Source organism: Plectropomus leopardus, chromosome 4, assembly GCF_008729295.1.
Source record: "Plectropomus leopardus isolate mb chromosome 4, YSFRI_Pleo_2.0, whole genome shotgun sequence".
Lineage (NCBI taxonomy): Eukaryota > Metazoa > Chordata > Actinopteri > Perciformes > Serranidae > Plectropomus > Plectropomus leopardus.
In genome coordinates, this window is record NC_056466.1 from 9,033,388 (window position 1) to 9,053,614 (window position 20,227).

The 20,227-nt window shown below is 39.1% G+C and overlaps 2 protein-coding genes across 4 annotated transcripts; both read left to right on the forward strand.

Moving 5' to 3' along the window:
• Nucleotides 1-2,267: 2,267 nt before the first annotated feature.
• Nucleotides 2,268-13,953, forward strand: LOC121941542 (SWI/SNF-related matrix-associated actin-dependent regulator of chromatin subfamily E member 1-like). 3 transcript variants are annotated; one of them, XM_042484358.1, is made up of 11 exons: nt 2,268-2,507; nt 3,251-3,304; nt 4,416-4,459; nt 4,786-4,884; nt 6,367-6,447; nt 6,770-6,901; nt 7,125-7,296; nt 10,366-10,538; nt 10,646-10,747; nt 11,299-11,560; nt 12,719-13,953. In XM_042484358.1, the coding sequence occupies exons 2-11, from the start codon at nt 3,298-3,300 to the stop codon at nt 12,919-12,921; spliced, it is 1,275 nt and encodes a 424-aa protein (XP_042340292.1). In that variant the 5' UTR covers nt 2,268-2,507; nt 3,251-3,297; the 3' UTR covers nt 12,922-13,953. The 3 variants fall into 3 exon arrangements, with proteins under 3 accessions (XP_042340292.1, XP_042340293.1, XP_042340291.1); XM_042484357.1 differs by having other exon boundaries at nt 2,269-2,507; nt 4,786-4,890; XM_042484359.1 differs by lacking the exon at nt 6,770-6,901 and having other exon boundaries at nt 4,786-4,890.
• Nucleotides 13,954-16,975: 3,022 nt separating this feature from the next.
• Nucleotides 16,976-20,053, forward strand: ccr7 (chemokine (C-C motif) receptor 7). Its single transcript, XM_042485340.1, has 3 exons — nt 16,976-17,058; nt 18,563-18,615; nt 18,873-20,053. The coding sequence occupies exons 1-3, from the start codon at nt 17,043-17,045 to the stop codon at nt 19,956-19,958; spliced, it is 1,155 nt and encodes a 384-aa protein (XP_042341274.1). The 5' UTR covers nt 16,976-17,042; the 3' UTR covers nt 19,959-20,053.
• The last annotated feature ends 174 nt before the right edge of the window (nt 20,054-20,227 follow it).

Here is a 20,227-nt window from a genome sequence, read left to right on the forward strand (position 1 = left end):
ATTTAGTGCATTAGACAAGTTAGCAGGACACTGTAATGTATGTTTCCCTGAATATATACTGAATGCTGGTTTGATAGACAGGTTACATCATAATGTTATGATACATCATAATATCTGAGTGCACCAGCTTCTAAAAATACCTCCACCATCCACCACCAGAGTAAACTTTCAAGTCTGCTTAGTTCCACTGCCTGAGTCTATTTTGGGGAGCTCTGCAGGCTTAAGAACTGCTGCATTACTAGAACAGCTTTACGGGTTTTCCTCTGATTGATTGAAAATGTCACAGGCCTCGTTCCGCCTCTGGGCATCCACAACCCCACAGCTGTGCCTGGGAGGCCCTGTGTGAGTGTCTGTTAAACCTGCACAGTAGCTTATAAGAGGCATGTGACCTCCACCCTACCTCCTGACGTACTCCATCGCAGGTGTCCCAACGCTAAACAAGGTCCTGCTGATGCCTTGTGTGGAATCTGCTCCCCGTCCCATCCGCACAGCTTTCAGACCATTGCCTGGTGAATGAAAAATAACATAAGGCACCACACCTGCAGATGAGATCACAACAGTGTCTGCATGCATATTATACAGGATGCAGGTCAAGCAGAAATAGAATAAGCTCTCAAGTGTGCAGTGTAAACAGAAAGAAACGGGGTCACAATGAACACAATCAATTAACAAATCCAAAACAAGTACTATTCAGGTTGAATGGACAGAGATGTAGGCTAAATCCTACAGGCTTTGGATTGTTATTTTTAGGGAACACACTATTACAACTACTGACCTGGGCGGCTCTCAAACAATGTGAACAAGAATGCAAAGTATTTCAGTTCTAACAAAGAGGGAGCAGTGAATAGGGCAACCTTGATTTTCTCAAAAGCTTAGTGGCCTGTGAAGCCTCCATAATGCAATTTACGCTATGGTGACATAATATTAATCATGTCACATTATTCTTACTTTTTATAATAAATTAGGATGCACGATATTGATTTTTTGTTATCCAACATATTGATATATAACAACTCATTTGGCTGATAGCGATAATGATATACCGGTATCCACCTTTTTCCCCACCTAATTTTAGTGACCATCACGTCCCTTCAGTAGTGGCATTAAAATCTCATTATTAGGGCTGTTGGGGCTATTTAAGTTTGTACATAAGGGTTTTTTTTTGTGGGTTTTTTTTTTAAATCGTGTTAATTACTGGCCGACATTCCTGTCTTTAGGAGGCTGTACCGCGCTAGTTTTAAAGCTAGAGTGATGATACTGATATGTAACTAGATGACCTGTGATATCACTGGGAATCCAGTGATATCAACCATATCATGCTTCTCAGGAGGGAGGCTGAATAACGCTTCAAAGTTGGGCTAAAATTTGGCAATGGAAAAACCACAGCATGCCCATTTCACAGGGGTCCCTTGACCTCTGACCTCAAGCTATCTGAATGAAAATGGGTTCTGTGGATACCCATGAGTCCCCCCTTTACCGATACGCCCATTTTGTGCTTGTCCCATGCAGTTTTTTGCTGCCATTTCATTTCTAATCAAGACAATGTGATAAGAATTGCTTTACCTTGTTAACTTGGACTTCAAATCTGTTTTGAAATGCAAAATAGTGGAATTGAAAATGTGATTTCAAAAATGCAATTAATTGCAATTAACTATTGAAATTCTGTGATTAATCATAGGTAAAAAAAAAAAAAAAAAAAAAAAAAAAAAAATCATTTAACAACCATACTCTTATTGTGATGGTCTATTAGCAGACTATAGTATTATTTTGTTGTACAAAATAAGAAAAATACTTCAGCTTAAGGTTGATGTTTTGTACATGTTCACTTTGTCAAATATATATATACATACACATTTGTGCTATCAGCACATTTTGATGTCATAACTTTGTTGGCAGATTTCAATATTTCATCTTAAATTAAATATCTGTGTGCCAATTATCATGCAACCCTAAAAATATGTTAATATAGCCTGAGAGTACCTTCTAGGAAAAAAAGGGTGTACAATGAAGAGCACCTGCACTGGCACACTTTTTGACAATGAATGTAATGTATTTAGCAGTAAATATGGCAATGCAGATCTTTTTTGTTTTTGCTTCTATTTACCTAAAGAGACAACTTGCTACATAATGTTTCTGTCATGTCTAGTGACAATGCAACATCTGCACCTTCATGATAAAGCTAGGTCAAATGTGAACTCATGTAGCTGCGCTGTTATGATACCTTCTTTTTTTCCCAGAATGACAGTTCTTGAGGAGAAAGATGTTTCTGGTGTCATATCAATAAGTGAAATCTGCAGCAGTGACAGCTGAGGGCGACGAGCATCAGCACTGAGGCAAAGGCACAGCTGTAATGAGGAGAGGGTGGGGGTGCAATTCTGGAAGATTCTGCAGGAATCTTACGAGTGGACCCCATTTCATTCGTTTATTGTGGGTACTGTTTCTCTGAGCTAGGTGGGTTAGCCTTCCCTGTCAAAGCCACAGCTGTGGTGGGGACTAAAGGTTTTATGGTGAGTTTTTGGCCATTATTTTAGTATACATGCTTGCTTGTCACCATCAAGATCTATGGGAATTTGTATATCTGTAGATGTGTTGGTCTGACTTGACGATGCATGCTAATAATAGCTCAGAGATGTCATTTTCCTTTTCATGAAGGTAGCTAGGCAGCTATCCGTTAGCCTACTGACTGTTTAGACCGGCTAATTAAGCTAATGGGCCAGACTAAAGGCATAGAATTAAACACTTAGCTGTTTTTATAACATTATAATTACAGTTAAAGTTGGGCACGTTAACTAACGCTGTATTGATTGCTGGCGCCGGCTGCTAGCCTAGTTAATGAGAAACAAATTACAGTAACTACATCACAAGCTATTAGCATGCTAACGTTAGCTTGCTAGCTCCGCAGAGATGTAGCGTTAGCAGTCAGATGAACGGTGAAAACCAGTCGTCACTACCAGTGTTATTTCACCGATTACCATACCTTAACTGTCATAACGTCTTTGACATTTCATGCGAACGCTGTTATTGATACAATTTGTTTTTCTAACGAAAATGGCGTTCAAGTTACAACATTTTTTCTTGCCTGTCAGTGTTCACAGTGACATTAAGCTAACCTGAAGCTAACGTCGTTGCTAGCCAGCGTCATCATCGGCATCTCTTTGTTTTGTGCTATGTATGAACCACCCTGTCAACATAGCTCAGCGCATCAGTGACATATACAATGCTTTCCTGCTCCATAATGTGTTTATTACAGAGCCAATGACTGGAATGATAGAGTGACACCTACTCCCCTCTGCAGATATGTCAAGTAAGGACCTGGTTTAGCCAGATGTGATATGAAGCTCTTTGTAGGTGATGATGTTAAAACGCATCAGACAGATAAGATCCTCAGTTTTCGTAAATCCATGTTAAATGACACAACCATAATACTTAAATATTACAAATGTATTAATGATTAATAGCGAATTGATGTCTGATTTGTTATTGGTTTTATTTCGTATAGAAATAAAAGGATTTTAAGGGACTGTACTTTATTTATCAGAGGAGGGGGTAGCTTGGGTGCGACTGTTTTGTTTTTTTCTTTAAAAAAATTTTTTGTGAGCCTTCCTGATTGACAGGGAGAAAATGCATGACCCTCTGTCCAACTCAAATAACCGTTTTTTATATATATTCACATCAAATGTAGGTATAGCGAACCGCAATAGATTTTAGCTCCTCTGGTTTCCTCGTCGCAAAGTCAATTAGTTTTTTGATTTTTTTGTTTTTTTTTTTGTTAGAAGCCTGAATTAAGGACTGTTGTAAAGAAAAGCTGAAGAGACTTTCAGATTTTGTTCTATGACATAAAATAAATCAGAAAATACCCACTTGCAAACTTTATGGCTTTTATGTGTGTGAAAAAAGGCAGTTGCTAACAAGTGGCTAAATGAGACAGAACATCATCAAGCTAAACTGTGCTGAACACAGCTTTACAGACTTAATGTGGTGACAACATTAAATATTGCCACAGTGGGGTAGTTCATCTATAGCCATACAGTAGCTTTTTCTCTTGGCGATTGCATTTAGGCCTCAAAAATCCTTAAAGTGTTGTTCATTTGTGAAGATTATCTTGCTGAACAACAAAACATGTATCATAAACATTTGTTTACCATAGACCTTATTTTCTGCAATAATCCAAATGAGCTTTTTAACAAGGGAACTAGGGTGATACTAAGATATGCGTCACAAAAAAGATGTAGGAAAGTTAAAGAAAATGTTGGAAAGTTAAAGAAAATCTGAAAATCCCTCCGCAGTACTTAAAAAATATTTGACCCCCCATCTCCCATAAATAACGAACAGTCCCTCAGAAGAAATCACTTGGAAATAGTGAGCATTGGAGATAATCTGCTGTTTCATTTGGACTTTTTTTTCCCCCACAACAGAGAGACCCTCCTACGCCCCTCCCCCTCCCCCTGCCCCTACAACAGTAAGTATTTCTAACTAAGCGTAACACCAAATATTGTCTGGGTATCCCAAGATGTTTCTGTTAGACTTAATTTAGCATAGGCTTTAAAATATACCTTTTAGCTTTTTTTGTTGAATCCACCTGATGTGCTGATACACCACTGCTTCTGAAAAGATTATTTCCTTATAGCCTCAGCATGAATGCAGATTTCTTTCTTTTGCATTTTCCCAGCTTCTTTCATTGGTTTATTTTTTTTTTTTTTGTCTTGGGACCCTCTCCCAGCTCCCCTCCCCCTTCTTTTATGTCATTTCTCTCATTCATATTTCTGTCTCATTTATTTCCATCAGCAAATGCCCAACACTCCCGGGTTTGTGGGGTACAACCCATACAGCCATCTGGCCTACAACAACTACAGACTGGGAGGGAGCCAAAGCAGCAACAGTCGGGTAACGGTATGAATATTAACATAGAGAAAACAAGGTGGCCAAAAATGTCAGGCAGTGGAGAAATTACAACATGCAACAGTTCACTTCAGCTTGCTTTTTTAAAGGAAAGACACTGCAGAAGCCTCTGTGAGTGTTGCAAGTTCAGCCTTTGCTTTGTTCAGAGCAAATGACATTAGATATATTTTTGCATTTCCACTATCCAAAGAGCAGATGCTGCAGATTAGTCAGTAGACGAGCCTCACTCATTCTACAACTGAGAATGAATCTGAAATTCATTCCGACCTCCCTTTGCTGTCTCCATCACAGTGCAGGCTGGCTAAGAGTCCATCTGTGTGTATTCAAATACCACCTGCCTTTCAAAGTCTGCGTTTTCTGACAGCCATGTAAAGTAACCCATGCCATCAGTGTTGCCATGGTATTACAGACTCGCTGCATGGCTCTGGCTGCTGATCAGTAATTTAGTCGCTGCATGCAAGCTGTGGTTGCCTGACGCTAATAATGACATTATGGGCAAATCTCAGTATAAGTGAGATCTTTTGCATTTTTTTTCCCACAGTCAGCAATATTCCATTGTACTCTGTGGGGTTCCTGGCTTGTGTTTGGTCTCAAACTGTCGTTCATTAAATCAAGTTAATTGAAATGATAAAGAATTACATAGAAGCATCTTGTATTTGAATCCAAGTCTTGTTTTTATAGTTTTATGTCAAAAAAAGAAAGGATGTCTCGATCCAATCTCAAACACTGGATCAGGAGCTTGTCAAGGCATTTTTTGACTGATCAGGATCAGGAATATTTAAATTGTTGCGTGTGCGACCATTTTTTTAAATGTCAGCTGTCACACAGATGCTTTTACTTTCATGCAGAGCAACAAGGAGTGCAGTCTTTGTCACCTCTGCTCCACTCAGCTGTCTCTGTTTCCGCAAACCACACCTCACACCATGACTGAAAACACAGTATTAGACTGATTATGTTATTTACCGAACTTTTGAGTACTTGTTTCATATCAGCTCAGTGTGAAAGTCTCTTGTCTGCCTTTAGTTATGACACATAGCTTTTGCACATGGCTTATGATGGCTTATTATGGCTATGAGGAATCAACTTGTGTTTAAGTTAATAACCCATACAAACCACTTTGTTTCAGCTAAGTTTCCACATTATCTAAAAGAAATTCTGAGGTGTAATGTACTGAATAACCATATTAATTAACACAATTTTTAGGTTAATTATTCATAAAAAATAAAAAAAAATAAAAACTGTTCCAACAATTTTTTTATGCCTCCTCTGGTTTGTGACCTTAAAGTGTTAAAATCACTTAGATTGAATCAGGGGGCAAAAAATCATGATCAGGAAATCCCAACAAATATGCACCTACACATAGCTTTATAAGATGTGCTCACACTAAGTTGAACAGCGTGTTTAAATGGATCCCTGTTCACTCAAACACATCCTGCCTTAAGGTGACTCTTTTTCTGTCTTTACCAGAACTCCTCTGGAATAAATATCCCAAAACCACCCAAGCCACCCGATAAGCCACTGATGCCATACATGAGATATAGTCGTAAGGTAAGTACACAGTATGTAATTGCTTCCTTTTGTCATGTGCTTTGCTGGAAGATAGGGATGCTTTTATGATGTTTTATCAGCTCAGAGTAAGATTTACATTTTGTTTTAGACATAAGTAGTTGTTATTCGAGGTAGGTGTGAAGCAAAGTAAGACAGGTCTTAGCTAGGACTGTCCATATCACTTAGTGGGATTTGTCACCTTGGAGATGGAGTTTAAAGCACACGGCCTCCTCTGGTTTGTGACCTCTCTGCAAAGAGATAACCACTTATAGCCCCTCCAACCCAACCCAACCCCACACCCATGTCTGGTTCTCATCACCAGGTTTGGGATCAAGTAAAAGCCTCCAATCCTGATCTGAAGCTATGGGAAATTGGGAAGATAATCGGTGGCATGTGGAGGGACCTCACTGATGAGGAGAAACAGGATTATTTGAATGACTACGAAGCAGAGAAGGTTGGTTGTTTTACAAGGGGTGTTTATGGGTTTTTTTCTGATGGGTGACCAGTAGATGTGTCTCCAACAGTTGTGGGTCCCTCCTGTCATCATTCCTTCCTTCTAACAGTCCGTGATTAATCCTCTTTCCTTATCTTGTCGTAGTTGATAGAAACGAGGGCCCACGTTGTGTCTGCTTGCCATCTCTGTTTCCTCGACATTCCTGTCATCTTTTCCACCGTAGATTGAGTATAATGAGAGCATGAAGGCCTATCACAACTCGCCAGCCTACCTGGCCTACGTCAATGCAAAAAGCCGAGCCGAGGCAGCTCTGGAAGAGGAGAGCCGCCAGAGGCAGTCAAGATTGGACAAGGGCGAGCCTTACATGAGCATTCAGCCAGCGGAAGATCCAGATGGTAAGGCCAGTTGGCTAAATGCTTTGTCTCCCAAGGTTGTAGAGCACTGTGACAGAGCTGTAATTACCACAGCACGACCACACAGAGTTGCCAGTCCACACAACCCAGAGACTGTGTTATCTTTACCCCCCTCCTCCTACACTGCTACAACCATCCACACTTTTGGTAATGCTACCTTTGAAATGTAATTTCTGCCTTTAAGCTCCAAAATGGAATAATGTTTGTCTTTGTTTTGCACAACTGTTTATATTGTGTAGGTATTATTGGCATTGGTTCAGACATAATTGCAAAATTTACATTCTTTTCTGTGTTGTTTTAAAAACTGACACACACGCACACGTGCGCACACACACGCACACGCACACACACACTTACTTACTTTATACACACAAGCCAGAAGAAGTTTGAGTTACACCCACCTCAAGGAAATGATGCTTGTCTTGGGTCTGGCTGGGTTACAGTAGAAGATAATGATGTACAGGAAAACTACAGATAAAACCATTTGCTATTTAGAAATACCTCAGACCATAAAAAACATCAGCGCTGGTATCCCAGTGGGTTGTGTTCTCAATAGACTGCACGTACATCAAAGATTAAATAAGATTTAGCTCTGCGGGTGGTTATGTACTCAGAGATTGTGCTTTATTAATAAATAGTCTTAAAGAAATTCTACTTAAGCTGCCTTATACTGTTCTCCCCTGTTCTGTTCCCAACAGCAACAAAATAGCTGGGAGATTAACACCTGTTAGACACATAAAATATAAAGCAAAGGTTGAATCCATCATGCACTGTTATGCTATGTTTGTTAAAATATATCCAAGACAATATTTGGTATTCAATAATGGTTTTATGATCTGCAAAAGTAACCCAAAATATCAAGTTTCACACATTATTGAGACCGACCTCTACTGAATTTGTGATCATAAGAGAATCTTACTTCTCAAACACTACCTTCAAAATCTATTACCTCATTTGACTGTTTCCTGTTGTGGCGTCAGACTCTATGTGAGCACTTTTGAAACTTTCAGCCTGGCAAATGAGATTTCTTTCTGCACTCTGGAAAGTTTCAAGGGTGCACACACGGGTGCACACACGGGTGCACATCAGCAGCAGGTTCAGGTGATCACAGCTCTTGTTTCATCACACAGAAGTTCAGCACAGCCTTGTATATCATAGTGTTGAACAGTGTGGTCAAATGAAATTAGAAGAGAGAAACCAATTGGTAAATAAATATGCAGATTGAGAAAATAATAATTCCAAAGATTATTTTTTAATGTTTTAATTTGTAAATTCAGCTCTAGAGTTACCTCATTTTTTTGAAATACAAGATTTTTTTAATCCAGTGCATAGATGGTTTAGATTGACTCATTTGGTCCGTTTATCCTTTCCTTAAATGTCCAGATTATTAGCAATTAATTCACTGTGTTGGAGTCAAGTATCAATTAATAATACTTTCATGGTCACTCTACCAAACAAGCCTAATATGTTTCCCAACCTCCATGCTGTTGGTGAATCATGTTTTCATTGTTGTCATTTGCAGATCTTTTGTTGAAGAGTAACACAAATTTTATTTTTGTTGTTTCACAAAAAAAGTCAGCTTTAGATATAATGCCCTCAAGGATTTGGTCTTGAATACTATTGAAAATTGCTTCACTGACTTGCACATAGCTGTGGACAGACATCCTTACAAAGCCAAAACAAGGAGCAATGGTTGTAATCACTAATTACATTTACATGCACAAAAATATTATGCCCTTATTCCGAAAACGACAATATTCCTGAATGAAAATGAATATCCCACTAAAATTCCTGTTTACATGCAGCTGTGCATTCAAATAATTAGTATGCCCAAACATGTTGTTTATGTTAAAATGTGCAGATATGGAATGGCTGTCGCTCGTGCCATTTGCTTCTTTGCATCATGATAGGTTTTCTGCATTTTTTCCACCGCTGGCGGACTTTTTCAGTCATGCGAATACAGCCTCCCTCTTTCATTTCTTCAACCACCTTCTTGAAAAGGTCCGTGCTGCGATATTTAAGCATACCAAAACACCTGTTTGATATTCAAGTCTTTCATAATGTTTAAAAAGTGGGTGTTTCTCCTTCTGACCAGAGCTGAGGATTTTTCTTTCAGGCATTCATCTTTACCCCACAGCCTTGTGGCTTGTTGGTTTGTGTACAACACATCCATAACAACACACAGAACCGACCATAAACAGCGAATGCGTGTTGCAAACTGATGAAAACCAAAGAGACCAAAGAGATGTATATTCTGAATGGTCTGTATACATGTTCAAAGAATGCTCCTAAAACCCGAATAGTAACGACATATCCCACATGTTGTAATCTTAAATATTCAGAATTAGGCCTTGTTCTGAATGTAGCATTTTCAGTGGAATTGCTGTTTACATGACCAGCATCAAATTCAGAATACTGTTATATTTGGAATAAAAGTGTAATTTTTAATGTGCATGTCACAGTTCAAAGATGCTTCTGAAAGTACTGTAGCTGTTTTTTATCCTGCATTTGCACTAACACAAAAAAAATCCATTTTCATTCCATCTCGAATCAATACTTTGTCACTGCCATGTGGAAAAAGTAACAAGGGATGATTATTGTCTTAAATGTCTTTACATTCTTGTACTATGATCCTGTTTTTAAATGAAAATGGGGTATACATTTAAGACAAAGAACATTTGCTGACGAATGAAAATTGCAGACTACATTTTGAAAATGTCCACATACAGTGGGTTATAATTAACCACTAGTCCCATTCGCTTAACAATAACGATTCTGCTTTGCTTAAGGATGTATTTTGACATAATTGCCTATACTTAACTCCAACTCTGTATAAATACTGAGCAGTATCCTCCTCATGTTTACAGTGTCCTGATGCAGCAGAATTTGCATCTTTTTGTTTTGCATCATGTGTGCTGTAATTTGCCGAAGCCTCTTGTACTTATGGATGGTGACTGTGTAACACATCTACTTTTTGCCTTTTGACAGGTGTATTAAAATCAGTTTCTTAAAGACAATTGTTCCAACTTAAATGTTTTTTTGTGTCCTTAGATTACGACGACGGGTTTTCTATAAAGCACTTAGCCGCAGCTCGTTTCCAACGCAACCACCGTCTCATCAGCGAGATCCTTAGCGAGAGCGTAGTCCCAGATGTGCGGTCAGTTGTCACCACTGCTCGCATGCAGGTCCTCAAACGCCAGGTCCAGTCTTTGATGGTTCACCAGGTATGGTAAAGTCTAATATTCATATAATGCTGGCATGTCACAGACAACTTTATTTTTTATGGGTTAATAATGTAATAACAGTGGCGCCTGTGTGTCTTGTGTCACAGAGAAAGTTGGAGGCAGAGCTGCTTCAGATTGAAGACCGCCACCAGGACAAGAAAAGAAAATTCATCGAAGCCACAGAGTCTTTCACAAACGAGCTCAAAAGGGTACGGCGTCTTTCACATGGAGCTTGGTCATCGCTCACTCGCACACAAGCTTCATTTGGCATGTTTTTTCTTGTGCGCTGACCTGCATTCCTTACAGCCACCAGCTGCTGCTAACTCCATCCACATGTTCTGGCGATCATATATCTGTCATCATTTACAATTTGTAGCCCCCATAATAACAACTTTGCTCTGAAATGAGATGCAGGACTGTGCTGCTGGATGCACTTTCCACTGTTCACAACAGGCGGCGCCATTTATCCTTTACAGCTTCTTACAGCATCTATTCACAGACTGAGCATTGGCATTTTCAAGACAGAACTTGCACTAAAACAATGTTGTTGTAAAGAAAAGACCTCTGTGCTCTTTCAGTTTCACAATTTAGCAGCGTTTAGTTGTTGCTTTGTATCCAGCCTGTATATACATGATCAGCCAAGACTGAACTTTGGAAAGTAAAAATTAACATTATTCTAATAAGCATGTACAGCATGATCAAGAATGCAGCAATTATTTTCACTTTTCAACACTAAATCCATCATTACTGTACTTTAAAGCTCTGCTGTATGAAAGTGGAAGTGGACATGGAGAAGATTTCTGCAGAGATTGCTGCAGCAGAAGAGGCAGCCCGCAAACGCTTGGCAGAACGTGAGAAAGATGCAGGAGACCGAGGTGCAAGAGAGGCCCCCACCTGTGTCTTAGCAGAAGAAGAAAAACACATTTGTGCAACGCATGGCAACAAGTCCCAGCAAAATTCTCAAAGTGAAAGCAGCAACAAGGAGGGCGAGGACGGAGAATCCAACACCACAGAGACACCAGGTGAGCCACACTGGTGTTTATTTGTGGCTTTGTTGCTATCTGGTGGAATTGCAATGCTTCCGTTTTTATCGGCATTTAAAGGGATACTCAACTCATTTTCAACCAGCTCCGTATTAGGGATGGGCATTTTAAGTACTTTTAAAATTTGATTACTTGCATTAAAATATTCTAGAGCACTTGACTACTACTCCTCAACTTTAGAATAGGAATGTAAATTGTCAAGCTCAATTTAAAATTCATTTATTTAATAACCAGCCCTCAATTAGCCTGTTAAACCATAAATTAAAAGTTAACATGAAAAAATCTGCAAACCTTTTGGCACTGCCGTTAGCATTACATAGATTAAAGGCAACAGTAAAGGACCGTCTCTGAGCTGCTCTCTTCTGAGTCAGTTCACTGTCTGCCTGGTTAGCAAACGCTAACACAGTAGCAGCAGCTAACATACAACACCAAGCCGTTCAAACAAACTCACACAGACCGTGAAATGGCTCGACTCTGTTGTTGTTACACTCATTAATAATTGTTTTGTAACACCAGCCCTGTGATGCAGTATGAACAGTTAGTCCTGTCGTGTGTGCAGGGGGAGACTCACTAACTGTTTCCTGGTGTGGAACTCACAGTACTGCAGCAGCAGTCTCAAAATACACAGAGCAAGAGAGGGACAGCTGGGCAACGAGGCACTGGGAAGCTACATCCTGCTCGCAGCTCTACAACAAATAAGATTTTTAGCAATCTGTATTTGTAATATATATATATAATGTAAGTCCTGTTTACACATGAATAGGATGGCGGCGAGTACTACATTGAATTAATATTGACGTCCAAGAGCTTCCTGCTCATTCATGTTTTTGGTCCTCAAGCGGATTATCAGTGGCCATTGGGTATTTGCTCCAACTAGAGATTTTACCCCCCAAATTTTTGTATGCCCACCACTACCACAGACACAAAAAGTGTAAACTGGTCCGGTGCGGCGCAGTGCATTCTGGGAATTGTAGGTTTGATATATCTTGAGCAAAAGCAAATGCCACAGCCCTTTTTCTCAGGTTTCTCTGGTCATGTAGCTCCAATTTCAAAATGATGTGCATCTTTCTACTTTTGTGAAAAGACCATTTTTTTCCAGCAGTGAAATACTTTTTAACTTGTTTTTTTTTTTCTCAGGGAAGCCAAAAGCCTCCGAGGAGCTTGAGGCTCATCCAGGCAGCGAGGAGGGGACAGAGGACAAGGAGAGTGTTCCCGAGGGAGCCATGGAGGAGGGAACCAGCGACAGCAACACAGGCTCAGAGACCACATCTGCTCAGACAGAAGATGCCCCAACCAGTGAGCCACCAGAGGGGCCCGGCAGGGCAAGACCAGCCCACTGAGTCCAACACCTGACTGTCTGTGAACTGTAAGGCTTACATCACGTCTGTTGGCCTATGTTATCACCCTACAATAACATATATTGCACAGTATCATCTCAGTTTGTTAAAGCATATGAAGAACGTTCAGGAGGGCCTGAGGCAGAGATGATGTATTAGTTGAGTTTTAAAAAAACAACCGAGCCTCACAGACATGAGCTGAATACAAATAAATGAAAAATATAAAGCACTTGAAGCCGACAAAGCAATGGTCCTGTTTAAAATCAATGGCTGTTAAGTGCCACAAAAGCCAGCGTGAAAGCACTATATTTCCTCCATTGGCCTCATTGCCATTTGGAAGAACCCATACAAGCCCTCTTCCGCACATAATGATACATATCTCTCGCGCTATGTCTGGCAGATCCCAGATCGTCGCAGATTAAGACTAGCTATATGAAAAAAAGCTGTCACATTAAACAAACATTGTTCAGTGTTATATTTAACTTTGTCCTTTGTATTGTAGTGTCCTTGTTGCTTTTATTATGTTTGCATGTTGCAATTTTTTAAAAATAAGTTGGCATACTTGTGAAGAGTGGAGCTGGGTGACCATCTCCTTGACAGGAGAACATTTGTTTACTCTCTGTATCAGTATTACAGTGACAGTATTGTCTCAGGAGTTTGTAGTCATTAGTAGTAGTTATTTGTTATTTATTATCAGCATTTTTATTATACTTGTGTATTGGTTGTCCCAGCCTGTCCATAAGTATATCACATGATCATCGATGCTGTACAATGCTCAACTACCAGTGTTCTCAAGTTTGCTCGCTGTCAATCAAATCAAAAGCAGTACGCTTAGAACATATCTGTGTTATGCTCAATATTGCAATTTTCTGCATAAAACTTTTAAATGTACCGTAATTGTGTACACAGTGTAACGATGTTTGCTTAAACATGGTTTTTCATGTCGTGAAACAGCTTGAAGAACAGTCATAAACTTGCAGTCTTAAAATGAATTTCCTTTTGCATATTTATACCAATAAACTTTTCTACCCTGAACCAGCTCTCATTACAGTTGTTTTAAAAAAAAAAAAAAACATTAGATACAAGCCGACTATCCTTTTGTATAAATAAATAGTGATGTACATTTGATTAGACATAATGACTGCTGGTGCGATGGCTGCAATAGAAATAAACCTGCTAATGTTTTCATCGCCATGCTTCTTGGAATGTTACTGCAAGAGAAGTTACATAATATTGCGTAATGGAAACGTGGTGATCTATTGCGTTTTATGGACATTTTGAAAATAATGTTTGAGTTTTGCACAAATCTGTAATGGAAACCTGCCTACAGTTAACTTGGGGGGTGGGTCACAATTATCAGCAGTAAGCTCTGTATGAGCGCAGTGCACAGTAATGACCATTAGCTAGCCTGTTGGTAACAAAGGGAGGGACTGGTATGTACTAACTTACATACATGGCCGATGGATGTATTAAGATAACTGGAAAGAGCTTTAGAGGTGGCGTCCTGTTCATTCCTATGAACGTTGCTCTGTGGCACATGTACAAAAAAAAGTTTGACTTTCCAGATGCAAAATTACCCAGATCTTCCAAATCATTGTCCCTATAGAGCCAAACACACAGGAGACTAACTTGCAGTTTAGCGCTTGACTAACTTGGTTGGGGATACAATTATTTAATCACGTGATTCTTCAAAGCTTAACAAATGTTAATGGACCAAAAACATTCTGATCCAGTGAAACTAGTCATTACACAGAGGTTGTGATGCTCACGCACTTTATCTGTTGGTCTACAGACATCTCAAAATGTAAGTGTATAGTGAAAATGTATTTTTTGGGACTCATGGCATCACATGACGGAAAATGAAGTTGAAATTCCACTGTTTGGCCTCCATGTCAAATTTCAAAACCTCAAAGCACACACAGAGGAAGTGTGACTTCATACTCTGCTCAGACCACCATTACTCCACTATGTCTTTACAAAGCAGATAGTTGTTTGTTGCTATTTTAGTATTTAATATCATCTTTATATAGAACCTATAAAAAGTATAAAGCTATTTTAAGGGTGGACTGCAAACTGCCTAACATTACTGTAAGCAGCTGTGCATAAATGATCAGAAAAGTACCCTGTGTGCAGGTATGCGGAGGTGTTTAAACCTTCATAGATGCAGAGTGTGCTTGCATACAGCTATTTGTCCTTTGCAAAGTATAGGTAAGGGAAGTGGGTAAGATGAGAGGGAATTGTACAGATTTCCTGTTTTCTGTGCAGAACTAGCAATCCTACTGTGCGGTGAGCTGTGACAAAGTTCAGCATTACAGCTTAAAACAATGTCCTGACAGGAGATTTAAGCTTTATGTGTGGTGCTGTCAATGGTTTCAGCTTCTTGTAAGATCGGCTGATAAGATTTCATAGTGCTCTAATTAAAATGTGAAACACTTCCCCTCCATTGCAGCTTGCCACGTTTTGTACCATGCGGTTAGCACAGCCTTGAGTGAAAGCTAGAAACCACAACCACAGAGATACAGGTGTGCAGGAGCCTGTGCAAAACTTATGAGTTAGTGGGCAAAAGGGTAGTTTTGTAAGGCCTTATGTACCGCCCAGAGCAACAACTGTTATTGTTATGGACTTGTTTCCATAATACTATATACTGTATTCACAGTGGTACAAAAAGAAATGCTGTTGGAAATAAAACTAAATAACTTCCAGTATGAACAAAAATATCCTTTTGATCTGAATTATCTAAATAAAAATCAAACTGTCTCAACATTTATATCTTTGTAAATACCATAAAAAAACTATATGTTGACTTAATATTTCCTCTTGAGACCACAAAGTAACACTGAACTTTAAGTGCTGCCCAGATCCTCATTACTTCTCTTGTGATGCATTCAAACACTTTTCACAAGTATTTTCTTTGGACCCTGAGCAAATTGGTTTGATTTCTTTCGAAAACATGGAGAAAAAGGTAGTAGTAGTAGAAAAAAATAGTAGATAAAGAAAATTTTATTTGTTTTTTAAACCTATAAATACTTTTGTAGTTTTTAAATAAAAAATATATTTTACTTTTAATTACTTTTTCATATCATTTCCTCCTTTATTTGTTCGTTTGCTAATTTTCAGGTAATTTTCTTGTATTTTTTACATGCTGATTTTTGGGTCATTTCTTCTTTAGCTTCATTGCCTTCTTCCCATGTTTTTCAAAGACATCGAGCCAAGTGTCCCGGTTTCAAAGGGTTAGGTAGATCACTGTATCCGTGTGACAGAAAAATAAATAATGACAATAAATAAATAAATATATAAATTTGTAAAAATGTTAGGGGAGGGACACTGGCTATGGCTTATTTCAAACAATGGTGATAAGTCAGATAGGTTAGGCAATAAGTAAGGCAGATGCTGAGTATAATTATGAGAGTAATATAGCAATACTAACAGAAACAATAATAATCATAATTACATGATGGAAAACAGTTTCTGAGCACTATCAGATAATTATCTACTGACGGCAGCGTTTGGGGTTCAGAGATCAAACTGTCGCTCTACGACAGAAAGCCACAGGTTTTCCCTGATTTAACAAATTTGCATAAGATTTGTGTAATGAATAGGCCTTTGCTACTTCTCAGGTATTTTTCCTTTCATGGAAACATGAGTTATAACTGAAAACTGATCAAGCCCTTCAATCTTCACAAATAACAGAAAATGCTCTGTAATATATGACTGTAAAGCCTGTTGAGCTTTACAGTTAGTGGATATTTTTGAGACACAGTGGTCAGTCAACATATAGCAGTACATTGTTGCGCCACCTTTTTGTTGTTTTTCTTGTTGTACTTTGTTGGTATTTAGGTTTTTTATTTATATTTTATTTTCTAATTTTGTGGCATTATACTTTATATTACACTACATGTTTGAAATAAAGACTTCAATTACTGTAAAAAAAAAAAAGTTTTTGTTCCCATTTCAAATCAAGACTGTGGTTTTGTGAGTTCTCTCACATGGTACCTGCAGAGCTGTGAAGAAAAGCTTGGGCGCAGCAGTCTTTGCTTCATTTCAACAAAGGGAAACCACCATCAAACAGACACTCACTCATCTTTGTTAGTGGCTTTATCGACAGCGTGCTATTCTCAGCCAACATGACCTATGTCAGCGGTAAGTACCTTCTCAAAGCTAAAATAATGTTAGTTACAAGGTTATGTGTTTGCTGTAGTAAATTAATACATGTACAAAAAAAACATCCAAAGTTTTTCATTTGAAAGATAATCTCAAGTAACACTGAAATGTTAATCCTAGCAATGTTTAAAGCAAATCTGAAACATATAACCTGTAATTTGAGGTTGTATAAACTTTTCTGGTATCAAATTAATCAGTGTTATTTTGTCTCCCAGGGACAGTGTGTTCTGTGTACACACACACACACACACATATATATATACACACACATGTATGTATATGTATTGCTTGTATGTGCTAACATACTTGGCCATTACAGTCAATCTGATTCTTTTTCCGTTCATTTAAACTACATTTAACAAGTGAAAAGTGTAAAATGATTCGAAGCTGTATCAGTGCTATAATTGTTTCCGCCTCTGTAGTAGCAGCATAATGGGAATTTTTCATTAAAGAAAACGCAAATAGGTGTTTTAAAAACATGTTATCTGGCTAAAGCACAGTCTGTATTGTGTAGTAAGTGTAGTAAATCATATGTTATGTATCTGTCATTGACTGCACACTTTATGAGTAGCTTTTGTAAAAATACGGAACTAGGTCCTTTTTTTTTCAATGAGCTAGTTTAAAACCACTTTAACACTGCCTGCACAGGAAGCCTTTTACTTCCAATAATAAGCATGACAATCTCACCAGTAATCTCAAAACACATGCAAAACAGAAAACATGAACAGGAGGCTGGCATTTAAAGGGGAATTCCACCAATTTTCCACACAAAGGTCCTAATGATAAGGGTTGCTTTTGTTCAATAAATTCACAGTGATAATGGTAGTTCTCTGTGCCTCATTATCTAAATGTTGGCGGGGAGACTACACATGTATAAAAGATGTAGGCATGCACCAGGGAGAGAGGGTCTGATAAAAATGCTATTGGCTGCATTACGACAATTAAAGGTCCTTCTGTAAATTATCCCAAGGAGACAGGTCAGCATATTTAAAGGCTTTCTTTCCATAGTTCAGTTCAAATCATGGGAACCAACACCTGCACGATTTTGTGAGACCACAGGCCATACTGACTTTAGTTTTTACGCAAGTTCACAGATTTCAAGGACTAGTGCAAGCTGAGATTTATGTGTAAAAAGCAACCAATGTACAAGTCTGCAGACACACAGACAAGGCTACATAGTAGCATTAAGAGCACAGTCGTTTCCACGGCCAGTAATAAAAAATAAAGTGCGATGGTATACAATATCCAGCTTCTTTAGGTAATGGAGATGTGCATTCATAAAGAGCAGATCACTGTATTCTAAAAAAGGTAAAAAAAAAAAAAAAAATTGCCAAAATCAAGTGTTTCCTTGCCTGGAGGGCACTCTTACATCAAAATGATCATAATTATGGTCATCTACACTGTGCTATGCTTATTGAGGATATGTTAAATCATACAATTACTGCTCTTGATCTTTTAAAATTTCACTCCACGTGTTTTTTAGATCTTCAAAACCTTCTGCCTTCTGTGCTGCTGATATGGTTGATGAACTTTATGGTAAGAAAAAAAATCACCTTCTTATTACAGCCTTAAACATGAAGATTAAAATGTTAACATGTTTGTAGCGATTTGTACCCACTTAGAGGTTTAAGCAGCAGGCAACTAACCACAATCTTCCACTCATGAACACCATTTCCTCTAAGGAAGTGGTTTGTGAAGGTGTAAAGCAGGTGACTTGTTTTTTTCTCTGATTAATTATGTGAAAGTTGCTTTACTTTCTTATATTTGATCATTTGATTTGTCTTTGATTTCAGTCTTGCCTGTCTGAGGGTGATTTAAATACAACCAATGCGGGCTATTACATGGCTAACGAGAGCTACAGCGACTACAGCTTCACTTGGGATTATGACGGCTATCCTGAGCTCTGTGTGAAAGAATCCAACCGCCAGTTCCGCCGCTGGTTCATGCCCACTTTCTACTCCGTCATCTGCTTCCTGGGGCTGACAGGGAACCTCCTGGTCATCCTTACTTTCTTCTACTTCAAGCGTCTCAAGACCATGACAGATGTGTTCCTGCTCAACCTGTCCTTTGCAGACCTGCTCTTTGCTCTGTCGCTCCCCTTTTGGGCAGCCAACTCAATGACAGAATGGCTACTGGGCCTGCTGGTGTGCAAAGTCATACACACGATTTACAAGGTCAGCTTCTACAGCAGCATGTTCATTCTTTCCTTCATCAGTGTGGAACGCTACTTCGTCATCGCCAAGGCCGTATCCGCTCACCGCTACCGCACCCAAGCAGTGTTTCTCAGCAAAGTGTCATCGGCGGTCATCTGGGTGATGGCACTACTCTTCTCCATACCAGAAATGAGGTACACCACGATCAATAACCGCACCTGCACCCCTTACTCCAGCAGTTCTGATAAGCTCCGCATCAGCATCCAGGCGAGCCAGATTGTTTTGGCTTTTGCCCTCCCGCTCCTGGTCATGAGCGTCTGCTACAGCAGCATTGTCCAAAAACTCTACCAGGCTCGTGGCTTTGAACGGAATAAGGCCATCAAGGTGATTCTCGCTGTGGTGGCCGTCTTCCTCATCTGCCAAGTGCCTTATAACCTGGTGTTATTCTTAAACACAGTTGTCACAGCAAAAGGAGGAAGCTTAGACTGCAACTTCGAGAACAGACTCCTTTATGCCGAGGATGTCACCCAGTGCCTGGCTTTCCTGCGGTGTTGCCTGAACCCCTTCGTCTATGCCTTTATCGGTGTGAAGTTTCGTAACGACGTCTTAAAGCTACTGAAGAAATTGGGTTGCATGAGCCAGGAGAGGTTCTTCAAGTATACCTGCGACAGGAGGAGGAGCTCAGGCGCCACCGACACAGAGACCACCACCACATTCTCTCCTTAAAGCCGTTTCAATGTGGAAAATTACCTTTTCACGCCTGCAGACCACGCAGTGGATTGTTGAACATTAAAATAAAAGTTAAATTAAAAAAAAAAAAAGTTACATGTACATAACAGAGGTTAACATAAATTACAATTTAATGCTTTTTTTTAGCTGTTTTAGCTGTTTGTTTATGTCTTTTTTTCAGATTTTTTTTTCGGCTATTGCTTTTATTGTATTGGACAAATAAATACGAAAATGCAGAGAGAGGGGGGCAACATGCAGACAAGGGC

Coding starts and splice junctions, on each gene's coding strand:
- LOC121941542 (XM_042484357.1), top strand. Junction 7,297..10,365: donor GCCAGCGGAAGATCCAGATG/GTAAGGCCAGTT, acceptor TTGTGTCCTTAG/ATTACGACGACGGGTTTTCT. Junction 10,748..11,298: donor TCACAAACGAGCTCAAAAGG/GTACGGCGTCTT, acceptor TGTACTTTAAAG/CTCTGCTGTATGAAAGTGGA.
- ccr7 (XM_042485340.1), top strand. Junction 18,616..18,872: donor TATGGTTGATGAACTTTATG/GTAAGAAAAAAA, acceptor CTTTGATTTCAG/TCTTGCCTGTCTGAGGGTGA.